Raw genomic sequence first — 27378 nt, forward strand, 5'->3', positions numbered from 1 at the left:
TAAGCGCATGACATCCGTCAAGTGGCCGTTTAGATGCTGATTATAAATTAAAGAATTTGTAAATTATAAATTAATTATAATCCTCGTAAGATAAAAATGGTGCACGATGAGGAGATGGGATGGGATGGGATGGGATGGGATGGGATGGGATGGGATGGGGTGGGGGGGGGGTGTTCCGGGGATTGTTGTGCAGAAATTGTCTGGGTGTAGAACTGGAATCCCCGCAGGGGAACCTGAATCCGCAGCAACACTCACCCACTGCTGGATCTATGGGAAAGAGTATATAGTCGACGTTTCATGCCCAGACCCATCAGAGCAGTTGTGACTCTCTGTCTCGGGCCGAAAGGGCGACTGTCTACTCTTTTCCCATAGATGCCGCCTGACCTGCTGAGTTCCTCCGGGTGTGTGTGTGTGTGTGTGTGTGTGTGTGCGTGCGTGTGTGTGCGTGCGTGTGTGTGTGTGTGTGTGTGTGTGTGTGTGTGTGTGTGTGTGTGTGTGTGTGTGTGTGTGTGTGTGTGTGTGTGTGTGTGTGTGTGTGCGCGCGCGCGCGCGCGCGCGTGTGTGTTGCTGCGGATTTCCAGCACCTGCGGACTTCCTTCCGTTTCTGAATCCGGACTGCGCGATGCCCGCTCTGAGGAAATGAAACCCGGACACGGCTGAACGGGAACAGGAAGCTCTGGTCTCACAGCAACCGGTTTGTTAGTTGTTTGTCGGCAGAGGGATGCAGCGAGCGAGCAGAGCCACGTCCAGAAGCAAAGGGACTAACTGAAGGGGATACCCTGGGAAAGAGAGAGAGAGAGGGGCACCCCTCTCTTTGGACAGAGAGTGACCCGACACTCTGTACAGACGAGGACACCGGGATATTCGGCCAGACGAGCGACCATGCCGGGACAGTGTTCACGAGTGCGACTCCCCGTACAGGAGCAGATCTGGGATTTGCAGAAAAAAATTCAGCTCTTGGGTGTGTGTTTGGTTTAATAGGGACAGCGGGTTTGTAAAACACGGCCTGGTTTGGCGCTCGGGTTGACTGGATTAATGGGAACCTGTTCAATATGCAGTACAGCTGAAATCCCGTGTGGAGGGTGAGCACCCAGCTTTGAGTCTCCAGACGCTAAGCACAATCTGACAGCAGAAATATAAACGACCTTCAATGGGTTCCCTTGGGTTTCTCTGTTTTTGTGGCTACCTGTCGCAAGGTTGTATAATATATGCGGACTTTGATAATAACTGTACCTTGAGCTGTTGGGGATGCTGATGAATTGCCTCTACTTGGGATTTGTGTGTGTGTGTGTGTGTTTCTTTATGGGAGAAAGAATGTGAAGGAAAAAGACTGGAAAGAGAAAGGTGCAGAGAGATTGAGACCTACGGACTGAAGACCACTGCCACAGGTAGTGTTGAGAAGAGGGATGGAGGGAGGCTGGATAAAGCCCGAGATGCAAGGGAGAAGGATGGAGGAAAATAGTGAGTTGTTTGATTAGCAGATGCAACTGGAGGGGCCACTCTCTTAGGCCTAACTGTAGCCAGTTCTTTAGCTATTTACCTTGAAAAATCAAGCTTCATTTAATGTGGACTTAAAATTCCGTAACATTTTTTCCCATGGCTTCAACAACACTATGAGGTTCCTCCATTTTGCCAACACACCAGTCCTCATAGAGGGATCAGAAGTGGAAAGAGTGAGTAATTTCAAGTTCTTGGGTGTCAAAATCTCTGAAGACCTAACCTGCACCCACATTTGCAGCTATAAATAAGGCAGAACAGTGGCTATACTTCATCAGGAGTTTGAGGGAGATTTGGTATGTCACCAAAAACACTTCCAAATTTCTACAGATGTACCGTGGGGGGGCATCCTAACTGGCTGCACCACCGCCTGGGATGGTGGGGGGTGGTGAGGCTACTGCACAGGATCGAAATAAGCTACAGAGTTGTAAACTCAGTCAGCTCCATCATGGGCACCAGCCTCCATGGTATCCAGGACACCTTCAAGGAGCGATGCCTTAAAAAGGCAGCGTCCATCATTAAGGACCTCAGCACCCAACACATGCCCTCTTCTCATTGCTACCATCAGGAAGGAGGTACAGAAGCCTGAAGGCACACACTCAATGATTCAGAGCCTTTTCCGCTCTGCCATCTGATTTCTGAATGGACTTTGAACCCGTGAACATTACCTCACCACTTATTTTATTCCTTTTTTTTTGCTCTACTTAATATACATACCTACTGTAATTCACAGTTCTTTCTCTATTATAATGTGTCGCATTGTACTGCAGCCGCAAACTTAATAAATTTCGTGACATATGCCAGTGATAGTAAACATGTCATGATTCTGAAGTTATGGTATCAGCTACACATGATAGTGTCTACCTGTACAAGATCCTAACATTACTTCTTGCTGTCTTTCAGAGGGTGATCGGAAGGCTTATTATGAAACTTCGCAAGATAAAATCAAGAAAAACAAGGAGACTGTTCAGCACCTGAGACAAGAGATCAAGCAGCTGCACAAAGCACTAGCTGGAGCACTGGTGGTAAGACTGGACAAACTTTTGGATGCACAACCCTGAAGATCTCCCAGACTCGCAAGTCTTGATCACTGGGACAACTACATTTGTTTTTGCCCCAGTGACAGAGAGAAAGTCAAGGTTACATCTCTGACAAGCCACTTACAAAGAAAAATCTTGAGGTTGTTGCACAGAGGGGAATGGAATGAATGAGAAGCTGCACTGTGCAGAGAGAGAGAGAGATCTGGAACCATGTACGACTACAGTGAGGGTGATTGTGGGAGGGAGATCCAAAAGGAAGTTGTAAGTTGGCAGAAGAATAATTTGCCAATGATGTTACAAGAAAGGGGATGTAGAAGAGCTGAGAGTCAGTGAAAAATTCCTCCAGCAACTCAAACCTTTGGCTCAAATGTGGTATCTGCACCATTGTTCAAACATGATGGAATGTGACCAAATCTGTCACAAAGTTGTGTTCTAGTGATAAAAACCTGGGAAACCGGCCAGTGAATGCAGGAGCTACAGATGGCTATCATTGCTTTCAGCATCTCATCCTCTAAAGGATTAGTCAAAATAACTAGCTATCCACAGCTCAAGAACAAGCCATGTTCTCTTGTCTATACACGTCAGACTGCTAAGACCCATGTGCCTGAACATTGTGAACGCCTACCAGCACAATCTTAATCCTGATATTGCATGCTGTGGAAAGATAATAAATACAATACTGTTGTTAAATATATGCTACTAAAAACCTCCCACTATCTCATTTCCCTCAGGCTTCTGCACCTATTTTGGATATTTCTGGGCAATCGAAGAATGTGTATCTACCCAGGAGGCAAATTAAGCAGGCTAAGGGTTTTAAATATTACTACCCACTGGGAAGTTTTCTCGCCCACTCTTTCTTCAACATTTGATTAATGGTTATGCCTTCCCTGAAGAAATTTGCGTTTGTCAATGTCTTGGCATCTGTCATATCTGTATTTCTCCTCAGCATTCACAAAATATATGCTCATTTCAACATCATCACTAATTCCAAAACAAAAATTAGCATGATACAACTCCATCCTACTTAGCTGCAACATTTGATCATAGGCTTTCATAATGATCTTCCAAAGAAAATGCTTTGAAGATCAAGAGTACGGTGAGAATTACAAAAACTACTCGGAATGAGCTAAGCTGCCACCTTGGTTGAACCTTGCAGCTCTGTTATAGTATTGATCTTCTCTCAGCCAGGGATGGTACACCTCTGGGTTATTAGAACTCACACCAGATATCCAGCTAAATTCTACAGTGTCTGCTATTGTCAGAACTGAGGCTTACGTTAATTCAGTAGCTATTCCCCACAACAAATGTCACATGTGGAGTGATCATTCACAAGTGCTGCCCTACATCCCTCTGTCTGTAGAGATTTGAAGAAGCTCCCATCTCGCCACTTTCTGGTCAAACGTACAAACATGACAGTGCAGCAGGTTGGAGGAAAGCGTGGAATAAAACCACCATCCAGAGTAAACACTTGCCAATCCAACATGAAACAGTTCACATTTTGACTTGTCATGCATCAGGAATAGCCACTGCAGTCTCTTATGCACAGATAGTGTTTTAGGAAATGTGGCAATCCTGAACCGACTATGGAGTATATGGTAAAGGTATCCCCTTTACAAATTCGAAAGTGACTGTTTTTGTAAAGAGACTGAGACTAATCAATTAATTATTAACCTAGGCTGTTGTTCTAAGTCATCAGTATGAAAGAAGATACCCATTAGCTCTGTTTACTGACCTATACATATCTCCAGTGTATTTATTTATCTATCTAATCTAACTATATATCTATCTTGCTATCTATCTATTTATCTGTTGGGATATCTATCTATTTATCTATCATCTATTGACATACAGCGCAGAATAGGCCCTTACAGTCCTTTGAGGAACACCGCCCAGAAATCTCCTGATTTAATCCTAGCCTAATCATGGGACAATTTACAATGACCAATTAACTACAAACTAGTACGTCTTTGAACTGTGGAAGGAAACTCACACAGTCATAGGGAGAATGTACCAGATCCTTACAGGTTCCGGCAGGAATTGAATCAGGTTCACTGGTACTGTAAAGTGTTGTGCAAACTACTACACTATCGAGCCGCAATAATGAAATTGTCATCACAAGCACGAGGAAATCTGCAGATGCTGGAAATTCAAGCAGCACACACAAAATGCTGGTGGGACACAGCAGGCCAGGCGGCACCTATAGGGAGAAGTACAGTCGACGTTTCGGGCCGAGACCCTTCATCAGGACTAACTGAAAGAAGAGATGGTAATAGATTTGATAGTGGAAGGGGGAGGGGGAGATCTGAAATGATAGAAGACAGGAGGAGGAGGGATGCCCTCCTGTCTTCTCCTATCATTTCAGATCTCCCCTTCCCGCTCCCACTTTCAAATCTCTTACTACCTCTCCTTTTAGTTAGTCCTGACGAAGGGTCTTGGCCCGAAACGTCGACTGTACTTCGTCCTACATGAAATTGTCATCCTTTTATTCATATCCCTTTCCCCCGGTCCTTGTAAGCTCTACCAGTCCTCAGCTCTCCACCTTTGATCCTTCAATCAACCCATAGTTTAATTGCTCAACCATGAATCAGAGTCAGAGTCAGGTTTAATATCACCAGCGTATGTCATGAAATTTGTTAACTTGATGGCAGCAGTACAATGAAATACATGATAAATAAATAGAGGGAATAAAACTGAGTTACAGTAAGTATATCTGTCTATTAAATAGTTGTTAAAATAAGTAGTACAAAAAAAACAGAAATAAAAAAGGAGTGAGGTAGTGTTCACGGGTTCAATGTCCATTCTGAAATCGGATGGCAGAGGGAAAGAACCTGTCCCTCAATCACTGAGTGTGTGCTTCATGCTTCTGTACCTCCTTCCCGATGTGAAGACGACATGTCCTGGGTGGTGGGGGTCCTTAATGATGGACACTGCCTTCCCAAGGCACCAATCCTTGGATGCTATGGAGGTCAATATCCATGATGGAGCTGTCTAAATTTACAATTTTCCGCAACTTACTTCAATCCTGTTCAGTAGCCCCCCCCCCCCCCCCATACCAAAAAGTGATGCAGCCAGTCAGAATGCCCATATCTTCAGCTGCAAGTGTTCTAAGCTCTGGAATTCCACTGTAAACTCTCCCTGCCTCCCTCTCTACATCTTAATGTATTTTTAAAACCTACTTCTTTTACTGTGCCTTTTTAGCTCCAATTATAATTTTGCTTAATAATTATAGTGGTAGTTAATAGTGTTAATCCCATGCCCCTTCATTGACCACTTCCACATGGGAGGAGTTCACATATTGTACAAGCAAGGTTATCGGTAAAGTTCAGTTGAATATCCTGCATGCTGGCATCCTGGTGTGCTCTGCACTCTCCCTCAATGTCAAACACAACAATACAGAGCACCTTTGTAAATTGAAGGTACTAAATGAATAAAGGTGATGTTGCAGTTGTCGCTAAATTAGCTTTGTCTGTCCCTTGTGCATCTATTCAAGTTCAAATCAATGACAGGCTGAATATTGGAAGACAGAATGGTTAGAATGAATTTGTAATTTGTGTTTCAGAGTGATAAGAAGCTTGTGCAAGCTTCATTTCAAGATCACCATGACAAAGTAGCTCTGAGGAACAAGAGTGGAAAGGTAAACGTTTATTGGATTTCTTTGACTATTACACAGTTATAGGTGGTCGTTTCCAGACTTTTCCGCTTTTGCTGAAAGATGCAAAAATGAAGCCTTATTGTAAATCCAATGACCTGCTTAGAGAAAGTAGAATTTTGAGGTTGGTCTGAACCAAGAAGGTCTCAACTAGTCTTTAGCATTGACTCTGAAGTTGCTGGATTCTACAAGATGATGTGGAAAGGTAGCTCATTAATTAGAGCAAGGAGTTGTGAAAAGTTGTGGACATCACTCAACAAGGACAGCAGCCTCTCCTCTATGGACTCTGACTAGACCTCACTGCTTCAGAAAAGCAGCAACATAGTCTAAGACTCCACCCACTCCAGACATTCTCGCTTCTCCCTCCTCCCATCCCTGATACAAATCCCTGAAAGCGCATATCACCAGGCTCAAGGACTGTTATGTGACTATTGACAGACAGACATACTTTATTGATCCCGAGGCAAATTGGGTTTCGTTACAGCCGCACCAACCAAGAATAGTGAAGAAATATAGCAATATAAAACCATAAATAATTAAATAATAATAAGTTAATCATGCCAAGTGGAAATAAGTCCAGGACCAGCCTATTGGCTTAGGGTGTCTGACACTCTGAGGGAGGAGTTGTAAAGTTTGATGGCCACAGGGTAGGAATGACTTCCTATGACGCTCAGTGTTACATCTCGGTGGAATGAGTCTCTGGCTGAATGTACTCCTGTGCCTAACCAGTACATTATAGAGTGGATGGGAGTCATTGTCCAAGATGGCATGCAACTTGGACAGCATCCTCTTTTCAGACACCACCATCAGAGAGTCCAGTTCCACCTCCACGACATCACTGGCCTTACGAATGAGTTTGTTGATTCTGCTGGTGTCTGCTACCCTCAGCCTGCTGCCCCAGCACACAACAGCAAACATGATAGCACTCACATGACCCTCACAGTGAATGGTCCCCAGTACGATAAGATGGACTCTTGACCTCACAATTTACTTTGATATGGCCTTGTACCTTATTGTCCACCTGGACTGCACTTTCTCTGTGGCTGCTACACTTTATTCTGCATTCTGTTAACTGTTCTAGTTTGTACTACTTCATTGTACTGCTGAAGTTGAATGATCTGTATGGAAGACAATTTTCACCGTAGTTTGGCGCATGTGCAGCAACGTATGGGGATCAACCAAGTACAAGGTGAAGCTGTACCAGAGCTGTGTTCTGTCCACATTCTTGTGTGGATTGGAATGCTGGCACGTGACAGAGTACGACCTTCCCAAGCTGTCTTCATTCCACACCATGAGACTCCAGAGATGCTCTGTATTATCTGGCCAAGAAAGATCTCCACCCACGTCCTAATCCTTCAGTATCACCAAGGGGACATGACCACAGTCACCATGAGGAAATTTTGGAGATGGATTGATGATGAGAAGAAAAGCCAACTTCATCATCAAGACAGCACATCATTGGACTTCTGAAGGGTGGAGGACACATGGGAGACCAAAGACAACTTGGCGCTGTACCGTGCAGGCAGAAGTGAGGATCCTGGAGCACAATAGAGAAGACAGCCAAAGGCAGACAGAGATGGAGGACCTTCACTGCTGCCCTGAATACCAGTAACAACAAACAGTTGTGAAAAAAATAAACCAATTTTCCTATTTAATTAAACCCGGAGTGAAGAATTGCCACTGTTAAGGTTCTGACATCAGGCTGCTTACACATTCTCTTCTATCTCAAAAATACCATGCTTCAAAAGGGCAGCAATCATAATGGTGCCTAAGAAGAGCAGGGTGAACTGCCTGAAGAACCAGGTCCCAGCAGCACTCCTAATGTGGTGAAGTGCTTTGAGAGTTTGGTCACAGCTAAAATTAACTCCTACCTGAGAGAGGACTTGCACCACTACAATTTCTCTATTGCCTCGACAGGTCTACAGTGGACTCATTCTCACTGGGTCTCCATTTAACTTTGGAGCACGTATGTCAATTACGTCGAGTAGCAGGTCAGGGGTTTCTACAGTTATATTAATAGCAAAAGGATAGTGAGGAATAAAATTGGTACCTTAGAGAATCAGAGTGGACAGCTATGTGCCGAGCCAAAAGAGATGGGGAAGATTTTGAACAATTTCTTTTCTTCGGTATTCACTAAGGAGAAGGATATTGAATTGTGTAAGGTAAGGGAAACAAGTAGGGAAGTTATGGAAACTATGATGATTAAAGAAGAGGAAGTACTGGCGCTTTAAAAGAATATAACAGTGGATGTCCCCGGGTCCTGACAGGATATACCCTAGGACCTTGAGGGAAGTTAGTGTAGAAATAGCAGGGGCTCTGACAGAAATATTTCACATGTCATTAGAAATGGGGATGGTGCCAGAGGATTGGCGTATTGCTCATGTGGTTCCATTGTTTAAAAAGGGTCCTAAGAGTAAACCTAGCAATTATTGGCCTGTAAGTTTGACGTCAGTGGTGGGTAAATTAATGGAAAATATTCTTAGAGATGGTAAATATAATTATCTGGATAGACAGGGTCTGATTAGGAACAGTCAACATGGATTTGTGCGTGGAAAGTTATGTTTGACAAATCTTATTGAATTTTTTGAAGAAGTTACCAGGAAAGTTGACGAGGGTAAAGCCGTGGATGTTGTCTATATGGACTTCAGTAAGGCCTTTGACAAGGTTCCACACGGAAGGTTAGTTAGGAATGTTCAATCGTTAGGTATTAATATTAAAGTAGTAAAATGGATTCAACAGTGGCTGGATGGGAGATGCCAGAGAGTAGTGGTGGATAACTGTTGGTCAGGTTGGAGGCCGGTGACTAGTGGTGTGCCTCAGGGATCTGTACTGGGTCCAATGTTGTTTGTCATATACATTAATGATCTGGATGATGGGGTGGTAAATTGGATTAGTAAGTATGCAGATGATACTAAGATAGGTACCATTGTGGATAATGAAGTAGGTTTTCAAAGCTTGCAGAGATATTTAGCCCAGTTAGTAGAGTGGGCTGAAAGATGGCAGATGGAGCTTAATGCTGATAAGTGTGAGGTGCTACATTTTGGTAGGACTAATCAAAATAGGACATACGTGGTAAATGGTAGGGCATTGAGGAATGCAGTAGAACAGAGTGATCTAGGAATAATGGTGCATAGTTCCCTGAAGGTGGAATCTCATGTGGATAGGGTGGTGAAGAAAGCTTTTGGTATGCTGGCCTTTATAAATCAGAGCATTGAGTATAGGAGCAACATGAGTGAATCTGCAGATGCTGGAAATAAATAAAAACACAAAATGCTGGCAGAACTCATCAGGCCAGACAGCATCTATGGGAAGTATGAACCCTGAAGGGTTTCGGCCCGAAACGTCGTCACTACCTCCTCCCATAGATGCTGTCTGGCCTGCTGAGTTCTGCCAGCATTTTGTGTTTTCATTGAGTGTAGGAGTTGGGATGTAATGTTAAGATTGTACAAGGGCATTGGTGAGGCCAAATTTGGATATTGTGTACAGTTCTGGTCACCGAATTATAGGAAAGATGTCAACAAAATAGAGAGAGTACAGAGGAGATTTACTAGAATGTTACCTGGGTTTCAGCACCTAAGTTACAAAGAAAGGTTGAACAAGTTAGGTCTTTATTCTTTGGAGCGTAGAAGGTTGAGGGGGGACTTGATAGAGGTATTTAAAATTATGAGGGGGATAGATAGAGTTGACATGGATAGGCTTTTTCCATTGAGAGTAGAGGAGAGTCAAACAAGAGGACATGAGTTGAGAGTTAAGGGGCAAAAGTTTAGGGGTAACACGAGGGGGAACTTCTTTACTCAGAGAGTGGTAACTGTGTGGAACGAGCTTCCAGTAGAAGTGGTAGAGGCAGGTTCGATTTTGTCATTTAAAAAAAAATTGGATAGGTATATGGACAGGAAAGGAATGGAGGGTTATGGGCTAAGTGCGGGCCAGTGGGACTAGGTGAGAGTAAGCGTTCGGCACGGACTAGAAGGGCTGAGACGGCCTGTTTCCGTGCTGTAATTGTTATATGGTTATATGGGTTGCTGGGCTGTGCAGCTCAAAGGGCTGAGAAAGCCTATTCCGCGCTGTTTCTCAATAAAATCAAACAGAATAAAAATTCTCAACTATTGGATTGAATTAAAATCTCTGAATACTATTGTCTCTTAATGTTTCTGCATCTGAGGAATTGGTCTGCGTTTAACCTGCTGCAATTAATGAAATTGTATTCATTGATTTTCTGTTGAATGTACTTTTAATTCTGATGTGTGTCACAGAGCGTATCAGGATGTTTAACACTTGCTATCCAAAAGGTTGAGGACACAAACTTTCTAGTAATGAAGGTACTTGAGTTATTTCAAGTACCTTCTTTACTGGACTTACTGTCTGATTCAAGTAGTACTCTGATTGTTGGATAGCCAGACTTTGCATTGGCAGATGTTTATGCTGCTTGGATTGCTTTTATTTAGTACACAAATTAATAAACATCTCCTGTGCAACCTGGCAGGATTTGTGACAATCCGTGTTTGAGGATTTATCAGATCTCCCTCATTGCCCAGGATATCGTGGTGGTTATGGATCAGAAGGTGTGTGAAAAGGCGAAGCGCCTCAACGCTCTCAAGCATGAGACAGAAATCAAGAAGAAGCAGCAGATGAACCTGGAGCTACAGTACAACAAGAACATGGAGGAGGCTGCCTTCCTGCAGGCAGTGGAGGAGAACTCGTCGGAGGAAGCACAGGTAGGATCCGCTTCTAGTAACAACTCCAAAAGAAGGTGTCTACTATGGTAAAGCCAATTCTGAATCAATGTACCCCATGCATCTTAACTTTCTGGATAAGACTACCGTAAAGGACATTGTCAAGTCTTTAATAATATCCAAGGAGACAGCATCTACTGCCCCTACCCTTAACCTCAAACACTCCTCAAAAATCTTAGTCAAGTTTTCATGAATTATATTCCTATGGATCCTCTCCAATAGCTGACTTACCAGCCTACTGACATAATTTCCTGGATTATCCTACTTTCCTTCTTAAACAAAGGAACAAAATTATCCATTCCCTAGATCCCCAGGAATTCACCTCTTCTCAGTGAGGATACAAGGATCTTTGGGGCAATACACACAACATGCTGGAGGAACTCAATAGGTCAGGCAGTATCTACGGAAGTAAGGTAAAGTTGATGAAATTGACAAGCTCAGCATGGGTGCATGAAGCAGCACCGTTGTAGTGGAGAAAGAGTTGGGGAGCATTACCAGGGAAGGCTTGGTACATGGACTGTTCTACGCTGCCAACAAAAAGGCAGGGAGAGCTGGGCCCTTGCAGATGCCCATGAGTTTGGAGTAAGTGGAGGGGCTGAAGTAGAAATTGTTGAGTGTGAGGACCAGTTCTACCAGATAGAGAAGGATGGTGGTAGAGGGGAACTGTTCAGGTCTTTTGCAGAGAAACAAGTGAAGAAAGTTAAGGCTTTCTTAATAGGGGATAGAATTGTAAAGACAACAGATATCCATGGTGAAAATGAGGTGGTCAGGACCAGAGAATTTAAACTTATTGAGGAGATTGAGGTATTTATGAATGGAAGTGTAATCGTCCATAAATATACTGATATTTATGAATGAAAGGATTCATGACTATACAAAAATGAGTCCTGATGAAGGGTCTCGGCCTGAAATGTCGACAGTGCTTCTCCCTATAGATGCTGCCTGGCCTGCTGCGTTCCACCAGCATTTTGTGTGTGTTGCTTGAATTTCCAGCATCTGCAGATTTCCTCGTGTACAAAACAATGCTTGGTCTTTCTACATCTCATAACCACTCGTTCCACTTTGCCTCATTGCCACTGAATGATAGCTAGTTACTTTAATGTTCTTTGTATAGAGCAGCATTTTGCAACTTTAAATCTTTTGTACTTTCTGCCACAATTCAACACTTCATTGACTTTGTGTTTTAGACTTTGCGGCTGCTCGAGAACCGTTTGGAGAAAACACAGCTGAAATATGGTGAGGCATCACACGTGATGAAGGTGTATGAGAGACTCAAGGCCCACCTGCAGGTATGGTCACCTTTTTCTGCTAAAGCCCCACGATTTTTAAAGCCACTGCAGCGGAGAGCGGAAAAGCTCACACCCACACCCTGTTCTGGTTACATGTCCTGTACAAATCAGCATAGGTACAACCTTCTTGAGGAGGAGTATTTACTGTGACAAGTTTGCAGGCTCCCTTCAAGAGATATTTGGAGAGAAAGAACCAAGAATCAAAATCAGGTTTATTATCACTGACATATCAAATTTCAAAGTAAATTTATTATCACAGGAGAAAGCTACATTTTATTGCCAAGGTATGAATGCAGAGCACACCTCTGAGATTTATCTTCTCCAGATAGCCATGGAGTACAGAAAAACCATGGAAGTCATTGAAAGAAAAAACATCACCCCCCCCCACATGAAAAGAAACAAAACTCGCAAACCTCAAACTCCCCCGACCCCTCCCTCGCACAAAAACTAACAGATCGCCCACCCAGAAAACAGCGGCTCGAACATCAAACCCTAAGCCACCAACATCCTCCCACACACATAAAAGCAGCGACAATAACGTGAAACCTCAACCCCCTCTCTCGCGCACAGAAAAACCAGCAGATTGCCCACATGGAAAAACGCCAACAAGAAAACCAGACCCCCAAATCCCCGACCCCTCCCTCGCATGGAAACTAACACCTGGTAGACGGCAACAAGGAAGAAAACACAGAAGACTGAAGGAGGCCATGTAAACTACCCTCCACACCAACAATCACGTGTCTCGGAAGTTTGAAAACATCCTCCGTCAGTACAGAGGAGAGCGACAGCCCGAACTCAGTCCTTCTGTGGTGTGTGACTGCCTGCCCAACGAAGCCTTCCTGACCACCAACCCTATGTGGCACCATATACAACCCTGAGATTTATCTTCTTGCAGGCATACTCAATAAATCCATAGAATAATAGGCACAACAGAGTGAAATTTGTTGTTTTGTGGTAGCAGTACAGTGTAATACATGAAAATTTACTGCGTTACAATAAGTAGATAGATAGATAGATAAATAATTCAAAAGGAAAGTAGTGAGATAAAGCAAAGATCCTCGCCATCCAGGCCACGCTCTTTTCTTGCTGCTGCCATCAGGTAGAAGGTACAGGTGCCTCAGGACTCACACCACCAGGCTCAGGAACAGTTACTACCCCTCAACCATCAGGCTCTTGAACAAAAGTGAATAACTACGCTCAGTTGCCCATCCATTGCGATGTTCCCACAACCAGTGATCTCATTCTAAGGACTCTTTACTTGTTATTTCATGTTCTCGTTATTTATTGCTATATATTTATATCAGCATTTGAAATTTGTTGTCTTCTGCACTCTAGCTGATCTTTCACTGATCCTGTTATAATTACTATTCTATAGATTTGCTGAGGGTTCCCACAGGAAAATTTAACCTCAGGTTTGTTTATGGTGACATACATGCACCTTGATAATAAAATTGACTTTGAACTTTGGGTTCGTGGACACTATCAAGAAATCTAACAAATCTTAGCTAGGAGCAAATGTAAATTCATGCAGCTCCCTGGTTCTACCATCCATTGGGGACGTTTATCAGGAGCTCTGCGTACGCAGGGCTCTTAGTATTATCGAGGATCCCACCCATCCATCCAGCATCCTCGTTGACTTTCTACCATCAGGCAGGAGACCCTGAGGCATGAAAACAAGAACGGTGAGGATGAGAAACAGTTTCTTCCCTCAGGCCATTCGGCTTCTGAACTCCCAGATGCATCGCATTTGAAGTGTTAATCTGTTCTGTACCTTACAATATTTAATTTATGCACTTTAGTTTATTTCTCTGTAATCCATCTGTAGATTTCATCCTTACTTTCATAAGTTATTGTGTGTTATGTGTACTACAGTGCCTTACACCTTGATTTCGAGAAACGACATCTCATTTGATGACACAGATGTATGTATTTAAATGACAATAAACTCCACTTGACTTGACCTGGCTGCAGCCAGAAACGTTTAGAGATACTAAGGTGAATGATTGATGGCTTAATTGGTTCTGGTATATTGTGTCTATTATGACATGTTTTCTCGATGCTTATCCATGTTCAATTTGTTTTGAAATACATTTTTTTTAATCGCAGGAGGAGAGTGTGACCTTTCAGAAGCAACTGGACACACTGGAAGCTGAGATCCTGCAGCATCGGCAGCAGCTGAAGGAGCTGCAGGCCATAAACAACGATGCTCAGCTCTCTCGCGACGCTGCTAAGGTACAAGTCACAAAGTGCTTAATTCATCCATCAGAGATGTTGGAGTCCCATGCTTGTTAAGTGTACCGGGCACTGATTTACCTACTTCCGTACGATACTTTGACCCATCGTACCTTTGTCTGCTCAAAGGACTATTGCTTTCCTCCATTATAACACACTCTCTCCCCTCAGATCTGTCACCCTCCTTCACACTAGGAGCAATTTAGAGTGGGCAGATAACCCACTGACGTGCACGGCTTTGGGACGTGGGAGGAAACGGGAACATCCGAGGGAAACCAAACGGTTACGGCAAGGGTGTGCAAACTCTATAGAGGGAGCACCCGAGGTCAGGATTGAACCCTGGGGTGCTGAAACAGTGAGGCAGCAGCTCTGCTAACTGTGCCATTGTGTGCCAATCCTACAGCTTGGAGGCCTGAACTGAGCTCCTTCCTCACAAAGTGTAAGCATAGTGTTGAACTCTAAAGTTGGCACTGGGTCTCCCAGTATTCCCACAGGGCAGTTATTGTGTGTATGCAAATAAATTAGTTTTCTGTGTCCAGATGGTTGAAGGGTATTAAGACAACTGCAAACTTAAATATGGCATTGGAACTGTGCTTAGCCCCACAATCATAAATAGCCCCCGTTTTTCGAACGTTCGCTTTACGACACCTCGCTGTTACGAAAGACCTACATTAGTTACCTGTTTTTGCCAACAGAAGGTGTTTTCACTGTTACAAAAAAAGGCAGTGCACACCCCAAGCAGCCAAGTTCCTCCCCCGAAACTGCATTCTAGCCGGCATTGCTTAAACACGTGCCTGTGAGCATCTGTGCTTTATGTCGATTTATTTTGTGCATCTGTTAGCAAGATGACAAGGGTGTTACACTTAGCGTAAAACTAGACATAATAAAGCGCTTCGATCGTGGTGAACGAAGTAGGGACATAGTGAGTTTGGCGAAGGGTTTGTGGAAGTTGACGAAGATGATGTTGAAGAGGTTTTGGCATCTCATGACCAAGAACTGACAGATGAAGAGCTGATGAAGAGGAAAGGATAACAATTGATGCCGAACGCAGTAGCGAAAGTGAAGTCATCCTGGAACTGAACATGAAGCAATTGCGTGAGATTTTCGCTGCGATTGACAACGCTGCAATGATTGCAGAAAAGTATGACTTTAATTTTGAAAGGGTACGTAGGTTTAGGGCAGGTTTGTAGGATGGTTTGAGTGCTTACAAAGAACTGTATGATAGAAAAATGCGCGAGGCTAAGCAGTCAAGCATACCGTCGTTTTTCAAGCCTTCCACATCAGCCACAGCAGACGGTGAACCTCGACCTTCGACATCGAGGCAGGCAGACACAGAAGAAGGTGACCTGCCTGCCCTGATGGAAACAGACAAAGATGAGATGACACCCTAGTGTCCCACCATCCCAACCTCCGACGACTCAGCCTAACACACCATCATCAGTGTCCTCACTGTCTTCCCGATTCCGGTAAGTGAAACTACACTGGACGTACGTTATTTCTACTTTATATAGGCTGTGTATTTTTATGTGTTATTTGGTTTGATTTGGCAGCTTCATAGCTTAAAGGTTACTGGAAAGAGTGCTTCTGCCGAGAGCGCTTGCGCCAAGTGTTTTTGCCGCGAATGCTGCCGCCAGCGCTTGCGTGAGATTTTCTTTACAGTGGACAGTGCTGCAATAATTGCAGAAAAGTATTCCTACTTTATATGGGCTGTGTATTTATCAGATCGTTGCTTTTACTATATGTTACTGTAATTTTAGGTTTTATGTGTTATTTGGCAGGTTATTTTTTGGGTCTGCAAACGCTCACAAATTTTTCCCATATAAATAAATGGTAATTGCTTCTTCACTTTACGACGTTCCGGCTTACGAACCGTTTCATAGGAACGCCCTACCTTCGAATAGCGGGGGAAACCTGTATAAAGCAAGTAGAGTTAGGGGCTAAGCACCAGTTGCAAGACTAGGCTCTAATTTCAGGTGCGACTGTGTTGAGAAGCATGAGAAAATGGTTAAGTAAATAAAGAGATATTAGTTAATAGCTAGGAATATCCTCCCCAAAATATATTCTATTCATAAAATTTGCAATTATATAAGATACTCACTGGACCTAACATGTTATATTTGCTTACAATATTTATGTTATCTTAACATTGTAACAATTCTTCCTTCCCGAACAATTCATGACTGATAACCCTGGGAAGTTTTGGGACAGCGCTCAGCTCCTTACTGTCCCGTGTCAGGAGGGCTCTAAACTGTGGCCTTTCCCCACAGAGCCAGAAGTTATGTCCCATGTTAGAATGGGTGACATCAGGAGGAAAAAGTAGTCCCGTAGGCCCAGTTCCCCATAATAAGCAGAAGGTTAAAGTGATGAACTTCAATTCCGCTCTGCACATGCTGCTCAGAACCAGGTTTAATACCACTGGCATATGTCATGAAACTTGTTAGCTATGAGGCAGCAGTACATCATAATAGAGAAAAAAATCTTCCCTGTGAATTACAGGAAGGATATATATGTATATCAAATAGTTAAATAAGTAATGAAAAAACAGAAATAATGAAGTAGTGAGGTAGTGTTCACGGGTTCAATGGCCATTCAGAAATTGGATGGCAGAGGGGAAGAAGCTGTTCCTGAATCATTGACTATGTACCACCTTCCTGATGGTAACAATGAGAAGAGGGCAGTCCTGGGAGTTGGTGGTCCTTAATAATGGACGCTGCCTTTTTGAGGCACTGCTGCTTGAAGATGTCTTGGATACTTCAGAGGCTAGTGCCCGTGATGGAGCTGACCAAGTTTACAACTTCACAGGAAAGTGCATACAACTGGGAAATTGGTGCCAACGGAGGGATTTTTGATTTAAGGGTAATGAGCCTGGTTCTTTATGGACCACCAACCTAGAACAGGGATCAATGCATTCATGATTAGGTTAATTAGTACGGAGGGTTAAGATTTCAACCTACATGACACAATGGAGAAGCAAGGACTCCTCTTACAAAAGAGGCTTTGGCACTCTTGAGGTTCATAAAGGAGGATAAATCCTTGGGGCCTGACCAAGTGCACCTAAAATATTGTGGGAAATGAGAGAAAAAACTGCTGGGGCCTTGGCAGAGATTTTTATATCTTCTTTAGCCACAGGTGGGGTACTGGAGTACTAGATGGTGGCTCGCGTTGGGCCTTTATTTAAGAAGGGCTGTGAGGACAAGCCAGGAAATTACAGGCCAGTGACCCTAACCTCCATGGTGGGCGTTCATGGAGGAGATTCTAAGAGACAGGATCTGCCTTCACTTGGAAAGTCAGGAATTGTTTATCAATGGATAGTCAGCATGGCTTTTTGTATAGTAAATCACATTTCATGAATTTGGCAGAGTTGTTTTGAAGAGACGACCAGGAGGATTGATTAGAGTGGGGCAGTAGATGTTGTCTATAAAGTCCTGTGTGGTAGATTGGTCTGGAAGGTGAGATCATCTTAAGATCATAAGATATAGGAGCAGAATTAGGCCATTTGGCTCATCGAGTCTGTTCTGCCATTTCATCATGGTTGATCCATTTCCCTCTCAGCCCCAATCTCCTGTCTTCTCCTTGTCACCCTTCATGCCCTGACCAATCAAGAATCTATCAACCTGTGCGTTAAATATACCCAATGACTTGGCCTCCACAGCCACCTGTGGCATCGATTTTCACAGATTCACTGGTCTCTGGCTAAGGACATTCCTTGAGATCCAGAGTGAGCTGCCCGGATGGATACAATATTGGAAGGGTCAGAGGGCAATAGTTAGAGAGTTGTTTTTCAGTTTAAAGGTCTGTGATCAGTGCTGGGTCCCCTGTCTGTCACCTATATGAACAATTTTGATGAGAAGGCAGCTGGCATGATTAGTAGGTCTGCAGATTCCCAAAATGGTGGTAGGGAGCAGTGAAGAAAATTATTTTACGTTTCAGCAGGATCTAGATTAACTGGGAAATTGGGCAGAGGGATGGGAGATGGAACTTAACATGGGTAAGTGTGAAATGATGCACTTTGGGTACCGAATCCAAAGCAGTTCTAGCTCTATACATGACAGGACCCTGAGGAGTGAAGTAGAACAGAGCAGCTTAGTGATACAAATGCAGAGTTACCTGCAAATGGCGACACAGTGGTAGATAAACTGGTGAAGAAGGCACATGGCATTAGGTTCGAAAGTCAGAACGTTATGTTCCAGTTCAATAGGACATTATGCTATAGTAAGGATGTGATTAAGCTAGAGAGGGTACAGAAAAGACTGATCAGGACCTTGCTGGTTTTAGCGGGCTGGTGTTATGAGGGGAGATTGATGAAGACTGGGACTGATTTTCTTGAGTGAAAGAGAATCAGTGCTCACTTTAATGAGGTTAATAAAATCTTGAGGGATGTAGAAGAGTGGATGGTCCCAATCTTTTACCCAGGGTGTGGGATTCAAAAACCAGAGTGTGGGAGGGAAAGATTTAAAGGAGACTTTGGTCAGGGTTTTCACTCAGAAAATGAGTAAATAGTAGAAGTAGGAAGGTACAATCAAAGACATCTTGGGCAGATCAATGGATGGGAAAGACTTTGAGGGATGTGGGCCAAATCCAGGTAAGTGGGACTAGCTCAATAAGGAGTCTTTGTCAGCATGGATGAGTTAGTCTGTTTCTGTGCTGTACAACTCTAAGGCACATGGAGGACTGGGAGAGACAAGAGGTGTAAAATAGGAGGGGCAATCAGGGAGTAATCAAGGAACTCGAAGGCCGGAATGCAGGGCCCAGGGTGCAACGCCCAGAGCGTATCGCCGCGGTGGGGTTCAGGTCCGAGCGTGGGGGACAATTTGTATGCTGGGCCGGATGGACTGAAAAGGCAGGGTGTCGGGACCAGGAGGCTAGGGTCAGGGCCGGTTCTGCCCCACGACGTTTTGCTGCGCTCTCGTCGGCGCTGAGGCTGTGCCCTGCTCAGGCTGCTCTGGGCTTAGCATCTACAAGCTTTGCAGTGATTTGCCTCGCTGTGTGATGAAGCTTCGGGTTTATGGGCTCAATGGCTTGCTTTACTGTTTGCATGATTTGTTTTTTTTTCTCTCTCTCTGAGCATTGGGTGTCGGTCTTTTTTTAAATTGGGTTCTTTCAGGTTTCTTGTTTTGTGGCCGCCTGTAAGCAGACGAATCTGGGTTGTATTATTTATGCATACTTTGATAATGAAGGTACTTTGAACTTTGAACCTAAGATGGGCTTGCGATTGGGACTGAAAGGGTCATCGTGTCTGTGGATGTAGTGAAGAATCAACCACACTAGGGGGTTTGGAACCACTGATAGGTCAGATCAGTACGGATGGCAGACTTTCTTCCCATCAGGGAAAGAAGAAAACTTTCCTTAGGAGCATTAAGGAAATAGATGAGTTTTTACAGTAATCCAGTAATTTCATACTTAGCTTTTATTGGCTTTGATCTAATTCAAGATTAATTGTATCAATTTAAATTCTCCTGACATCATCAAGCTCGTGTCTTGGTATTAATGATCCAGAACTCTGTTAGGAGGCTATAAAGGGGAACTTTCAAAATTGGCTAAACATCAGAGCTAATTTTATTTTTAGAATGAGTCAAGCATATAATGTCTTCCTGGAGTTGGTATGCTGGTCTTTTTGATATAATTTTAGGCTTGATTGAACAGAGAGAACATAATTTCAAAGTTTACTGATAAAGTTAGATTAAAAATGGAGGAATTGTGGACTTAAAGACAACTGTTAGTTTACACTTGGCAAGTGAACTTTAACGTGGAGATGTATGAAACTTTGGTTGGAAGAATGAGAAAATTTAGGAAGATGCAGGCTGATCACTCCTCACTGCAGACACACGGCTCCTCTGTAGAGAGAGTTAGAAGTTTTTGAGAGTGCACATATGGTCAGCCTCATTTGGTCCCTCAACACCACCTGTTTGATCAGCAGCCTCTCTACTTCCTGAGGTGAGTGAGGTTTCCCAGCCCCATTCTAACCAGTTTTGACAGAGGCACCATTGAGAGTGCCCTGACTAGCTGCATCATCATCTGGAATTGCAAGGTACCTGACTACAAGTCCCTACGATGGATTGCAAGAATGCAGAGGGGACCATCGGGGTCTCTCATCCACCTTCCCCCCGATATTTATCAGGAGTGCTGAGTACACAAGGCACTTAGCATTGTCAATGATCCCTCCCATCTGTCCAACAATCTTTTGACCCCCCCCCCCCCAACACCAGCAGGTAGGAGGTACATAGTCTTAGGACGAGGATTGTTAGGATGGGAAACAGTTTCTTCCCCCAGGCTGTAAGATTACTGAACTCCCTGACACCACACAGATCTCATCACACGTGAAGTGCCAGTAGCGTTACACTGTTTAGTATTTAACTTGCATCGTAAGTGCACCTTATTATTTGTTAATTTACTTGTTGTAGTACTACATTTTGTGCTATCGTGCAGCAGCACTCACATCTACAGTGATGAAGTGCTTTGAGAGGTTGGTCATAGCTGGAATTAACCCTGTCTCAGTAAGGACCTGGACCCACTGCAATTTGCCTATCGCCGCAATAGGTCTACGGCAGAAAGAATCTCATTGGCTCTTCACGTGGCCTTGGATCACCTGAACAATATAAATACCTGTGTCAAGATACTGTTTATTGACTACAGCTCAGCTTTTAACACTGTCGTTCCTACAGTTCTGACCGAAAAGCTCCAGCCCCAATAGTAACAGGGATACCGAGGAGCACGTAGGGAGGCAGATTCTTAAACGGTGAAATAATAATGGGGTTGTTGTGATGAGAAATTTTAACTTTCCTAATATTGATTGGCATCTCCTTCGCACAAGGGGTTTAGATGGGGTGGAATTTGTTAGGTGTGTTCGGGAAGGTTTCTTGACACAATATGTAGGTAAGCCAACTAGAGGAGAGCCTGTACTTGATCTGGTATTGGGAAATGAACCTGGTCAGGTGTCAGATCTCTCAGTGGGAGAGCATTTTGGAGATAATGACCACAACTCTATCTCCTTCACCATAGTGCTGGAGAGGGATGGGAGCAGACAATTTAGGAAAACATTTAATTGGGATAGGGGGAAATATGATGCTATTTGGCAGGAACTTGGGAGCATAAATTGGGAGCAGATGTTCTCAGGGAAATGCACAGCAGAAATGTGGCAAATGTTCTGGAAAAATTTGCATGGAGTTCTGCATGGATACGTTCCACTGAGGCATGGAAAGGATGGTTAAAGAACCACAGTGTACAAAGGATTTAGAAAATCAAGTATAAGAAGAAAAATAAAGCTTACGAAAGGTTCAAGAAACTAGGTACTGTTGGAGCTCTAGAAAATTACAAGGTTGCTAGGAAGGAGCTTAAGAATGGAATTAGGAGAGCCAGAAGGGGCCATGAGAAGGCCTTGGTGAGCAGGATTAAGGAAAACCCCAAGGCATCCTACAGGTATGCGAAGAACAAGAGGATGACCCTTTTGAAAATAGGACTAATCAGGTGTGATAGTGGAAATGCGTGCATGGAGTCGAAGGAGGTAGCGGAGGTACTTAATAAATACTTTGCTTCAGTATTCACCAGGGAAAAAGACCTTGGCAATTGTGGGGATGACTTACAGTGGACTGAAATGCTTGAGCATATAGACATTAAGAAAGTGGATGTGCTGGAGCTTTTGAAAAGCACTAAGTTAGGTGAGTCACCGGGACTGGATGAGATATACCCTGGGCTACAGTGTGATGCGAGGGAGGAGATTGCTGAGCCTCTTGCAATGACCTTTGCATCATCACTGGGGACGGGAGAAATTCCAGAGGATTGGAGGGGTGCAAATGTTGTTCCCTTGTTCAAGAAAGTGAGTAGAGATAATCCAGGAAACTGTAGACAAGTGAGTCCGACTTCAGTGGTGGGCAAGTTGTTGGAGAAGATCCTGAGAGGCAGGATTTCATGAGTATTTGGAGAGACATAATTTGATTAGGGATAGTCAGCATGGCTTTGACAAGGGCAGGTCTTGCTTTACGAGCCTGATTGCATTATTTGAGGAAGTAACAAAACACATTGATGAAGGTAGAGCAGTAGATGTAGTGTATATGGGTGTCAGTAAGGCATTTCATAAGGTTCCCCATGTGAGGCTCAATCACAAAGTAAGGAGGCATGGGATCCAAGGGGACCTTGCTTTGTGGATCCTGAACTGGCTTTGCCCACAGAAGGCAAAGGGTGGTTGTAGATTGTTCATATTCTGCATGGAGGTCAGTGACCAGTGGTGTTCCACAGGGATCTGTTCTGGGGCTCCTCCTCAACGTGATTTTTATAAATGACCTAAATAAGGAAGTAGAGGGGTGGGTTAGTAAGTTTGCTGATAACACAAAGGTTGGGGGTGCTGTGGATAGTCTGGAGGGTTGTCAGAGGTTACAGCGGGACATCGATAGGATGCAGAACTGGGTTGAGAAGTGGCAGATAGACTTCAACCCAGATAAGCGTGAAGCCAAATTTTGGTAGGTTTGAAGATTTGGTAGGTTTTAATTTGAAGAGAGAATATAAAATAAATGGTAAGACTCTTGGCAGTGTGGAGGATCTGAGAGATCTTGGGGTCCATGTCCATAGGACACTCAAAGCTGCTGCGCAGGTTGACAGTGTTGTTAAGAAGGTGTATGGTGTGTTGGCTTTCATCAACCCTGGGATTGAGTTCAAGAGCCATGAGGTAATGTTACAGTTATGTAAGTCCTTGGTCAGACCCCATTTGAAGTACTGTGTTCAGTTCTGGTCACCTCACTACAGGAAGGGTGTGGATACTATAGAGAGAGTGCAGAGGAGATTTACAAGGATGTTGCCTGGATTGGGGAGTGTACCTTATGAGAATAGGTTGAATGAACTTGGCCTTTTCTCCTTGGAGCGACGGAGAATGGCAGGTGACCTGATAGAGGTGTATAGGATGATGAGGGGCATTGATCATGTGGATAGCCAGAGGCTCTTTCCCAGGGCAAAAATGGATGACTCAAGGGGGCATAGTTTTAAGGTGTTTGGAAATAGGAACTGATGGGATGTCAGGGGTAAGTTTTTCACACAGAGAGTGGTGGGTGCGTGGAATGCACTGCTGGCAGCGGTGGTGGAAGCGGATACGTTAGGGTCTTTTAAGAGCCTCTTAGAGAGGTACATGGGGATTAGAAAAATAGAGGGCTATGCGGTGGGGAAATTTGAGGCAGTTTCTAGAGTAGGTTACATGGTAGGCACAACATTGTGGGTCGAAGGGCCTGTAATGTGCTGTAAATTTCTATGTTCTACTGTATGTTCTAGAAACTGGGCCTCTGTACCTCCCTCTACAACTGTTCTCAACTTCCTAAACTTCCTAAATGGAAGTAACATCTCCACTTCACTGACAATCAACATTGGCGCACCACAGGGATGTGTGCTTAGCCCACTGCTCTATCTTCTCTACACCCATGACTGGGTGGCTAAGCACAGCTCATATGGCATCTATAAATTTGCTGATGATCGAACCATTGCAGGCGGAATCTCAGATGGTGACGAGAGGGCGTACAGGAGCAAGGTATACTAGCTAACTGAGTGGCATTGCAGCAGCAACCTTGTACTCAGTGTCTATAAGACCAAAGAACTGATTGTGGACTTCAGAAAGAGTAAGATGAGGGAACACACACCAGTTCTCATGGAGTGATCAGAAGTGGAGTGAGTGAGCAATTTCCAGTTCCTGGGTGTCAGTATCTCTGAGGATCTAATCTGGACCCATCATATCGATGCAGGTACAAAGAAGGCACAACAGCAGCTATATTTCATTAGTAGTTTGAGGAAGTTTGATCTGTCACCTAAAACACTTGCAAATTTCTACAGATGTAGTGTGGAGAGCATTCTAACTGGCTACATCACCGTCTGGTATCGGGGGGGGGGGGGGTGGCTACTGCACAGAATAGAAATAAGCTGCAGAGAGTTATAAACTTAGTCAGCTCCATCAACGGCACTAGCCTCCATAGCTTCCTGGACATCTTCAAGGAGCGATGCTTCAGAAAGGTGGGATCCATCATTAAGGACCCCCATCACCCAGGACATGCTCTCTTCTTATTGCTACCAACAGGAAAGAGGTACAGAAGCCTGAAGCCACACACTCAATGATTCAGGTACAGCTTCTTCCCCTCTACCATCCAATTTCTGAATGGACAATGAACCCATGAACACTACCTCACTACTTTTTTATTGCATTGTACTGCTGCTGCAAAGACAATAAATTTCCCAACATATGCCTGTGATATTAAACCTGATTCTGATTCTGATGTGCATGAGCATATGTACTGTGTTGTGCATGTTGGTCCAGAGGAACGTTGTTTTGTTTAGCTGTAGGATGGGAGACCGGAGATGTTAGGCTGATAGGATTATCCATTTTGGTGAAGTGCTTTGTTTGCTGTTCATAGTCACAGCAAGTTTTGATGGGGTAAATAATGGAAATCTCTCTCAGTTGCAGGAGGGTCAAAAAAGAACCACTTTGCTTGTTGTTGTAACCTGTAAGGGTAGTGGAAGCAAGTTCTTCAACTGATTTCAAAAGGGAATTGGAAATACTTCTTAAGAAAACATTTATGTGGTTGTGAATTGTGTGGGAAGCAGTGGAGTGTGATTCATTGTAGAGCTTCAGTATGCAACCAGCACAGGCTCAATGTGGCCAATGATACCTTGCTGTAGTGTATTATTCACAGATTCAGACTTTTGAAGTCCTTGCTTCCACAGGAAGATCATTCATTTGCACCAGCAACCACTCAAAGCATTCAACAGCTTGCCCAGAAGTTTCAGTATCAATACCATCTGTACGGAACACACAACTTCCTGCTTCTGCATTGTTCTGGTAATTGAATAATACCTGAAGGAAAAAGAATTTAGACAAATGTGAAACTGGCCAAGAAGTATGGATAGCTATATACTAATTGACAAGGGCTGTGACCTCCTGTGCCGCCTACTTCTACAATTGTACATTGCACATTTCCTATAGAAAGCTTGAAGTAATAATAAACAAGCAGCCAAAGGTTATGGAAGGGCTTCAGTGAATGCCAGAGTAAGGAAGTAAATGCCTACAAGTACTGTGCATCACACTGATTGTTGATTATCTTGCAGTAAAATGTGATGCTACTTTCCGGGTCATTTTTCATTATGACGGAAATTGAATTGAGTACAGTATATCCTGTCAGAATCACAAATGCAGTGATAACGCATTTTCAGCGTCAGACACAGACCTAATGATGTCATTCCTCACGTTATTAGGATTGTGTTGTTCAGAACTAGCTTCTGAATGGAACCGTGCTTGCAAAGCTCTGCTTCCTACGCACCACTAGTCTCAGTTTCTTCGGAGGCATGTAGTTGCAGTACTCACCAGAGATCAATAGAGACTTGGATCTGGATTGCTTTTGTCTTGTTTTGTAATTAAACTAATTCAAGGAGGACACGGGAGTCCGAAATGCAAGCCTAACTTTGAGTTTACTTTAAGCGAGGTGCATGCGTCTCATATGGTAACAAAATATCATATACAATTTACGTATTTCTTTACATACAACTTGTAATTACTTATTTAAACCAACAAGAATACTTAAATATATATTGTTCCTTTAAGTATTCTTGAGTAATCTTGTATTTATATATATACATATAATACAAGATTACTCAAATATAACTGAAATATTAAATACACAACACTCTTCCCTGCTTAACTATAACCTCCAACTCAATTCAGAATGCATTGATATACAGTATACTATATAATACAGCTACTATACTGACATCTTCTATACAAAGGAAAGATAGTGGCATGGATAGAGGAACGGCTGACAGCTAGGAGGCAGTGAGTGGGAACAAAGGGGGCCTTTTCTGGTTGGCCGCCAGTGACTGTTGAGGTTCTTCAAGGGTCAGTATTAGGAACGCAACTTTTTACATTGTTTGTCAGTGATTTAGATGGTGGAACTGATGGCTTTGTGGCAAAGTTTACAGATGATACGAAGACAGGTGGAGGGGTAGGTAGTGCTGAGGAAACAAGGCAATTGGAGAAGGATTTGGACAAATTGGAAGAATGGGCAAAAAAGTAGCAGATGGAATACAGTGTTGGGAAATGTATGATGATGCATTTTGGTAAAAGGAACAATAGTGCACACTATTATCTAAATGGGGAGAAGGTTCAAACATCAGAGATGCAGAGGGACTTAGGAGTCCTCGTGCAAGACTCCCAGAAGGTTAATTTACAGGTTGAGTCTGTGGTAAAGAAGGCAAATGCAATGATGGTATTTATTTGAAGGGGAATAGAATATAAAAACAAGGAGATAATGCTGAGGCTTTATAAGTTACTACTTAGGCCACACTTGGAGTATTGTCTATAGGTCTGGGCTGCACATCTCAGAAAGGATGTGTTGTCGTTAGAGAGAGTCCAGAGGAGGTTCACAAGGATGATTACAGGAATGAAGGGGTTAACATATGAGTGTTTGGCAGCTTTGTTCCTGTACTCATTGGAATTTAGCAGAGTGCAGGGGGATCTCATTGAAACCTACCGAATGTTGGAAGGACTAGGTAGGGCAGATATGGAAAGGATGTTTCCTATGGTGGGGGTGTCCAGAACTAGAGGGCACAGCCTCAAAATTGAGGGGCTACCCTTTAGAACAAAGGTAAGCAGTGTTTTCTTTTGCCAGAGAATCTGTGGAATGCTCTGCTACAGATAGCTGTGGAGGCCAAGTCCTTGGGTATTCTTAAGGCAGAATTTGATAGTTTCCTGATTGCTCAGGGCAAAAGAGGATATGGCAAGAAGACAGGTGGATGGGGTTGAGTGGGATCTGGGATCAGCCATGATGGAGTAGACTCAATGGGCTGAATGGCCTTATTCTGTTCGTATGTCTTATGGTCTTATCCACAGCATAGTAAATTTTAAATTGTCCAATTTAATCATTATGAAGGATTTCTTATTCTTGTGGGACAATGTCGTTCCTGACGGGGGGATCGCTCTG

At 43.6% G+C, this 27378-nt stretch overlaps 1 protein-coding gene across 1 annotated transcript in view; it reads left to right on the forward strand.

Annotated features, from left to right (window-relative positions):
* The first annotated feature begins 581 nt into the window (after positions 1-581).
* The window catches only part of odad3 (outer dynein arm docking complex subunit 3), a 67908-nt gene continuing 41111 nt past the window's right edge, over positions 582-27378 (forward strand). The window contains exons 1-6 of the mRNA XM_073069273.1: positions 582-961; positions 2401-2522; positions 6097-6171; positions 10722-10901; positions 12107-12208; positions 14315-14440. Of these exons, the coding sequence (XP_072925374.1) occupies positions 883-961; positions 2401-2522; positions 6097-6171; positions 10722-10901; positions 12107-12208; positions 14315-14440 (684 nt within the window). The 5' untranslated portion in view covers positions 582-882. The remainder of the gene's footprint in view (positions 962-2400; positions 2523-6096; positions 6172-10721; positions 10902-12106; positions 12209-14314; positions 14441-27378) is intronic.

The sequence above is a fragment of the Hemitrygon akajei genome, chromosome 16, assembly GCF_048418815.1.
Source record: "Hemitrygon akajei chromosome 16, sHemAka1.3, whole genome shotgun sequence".
NCBI lineage: Eukaryota > Metazoa > Chordata > Chondrichthyes > Myliobatiformes > Dasyatidae > Hemitrygon > Hemitrygon akajei.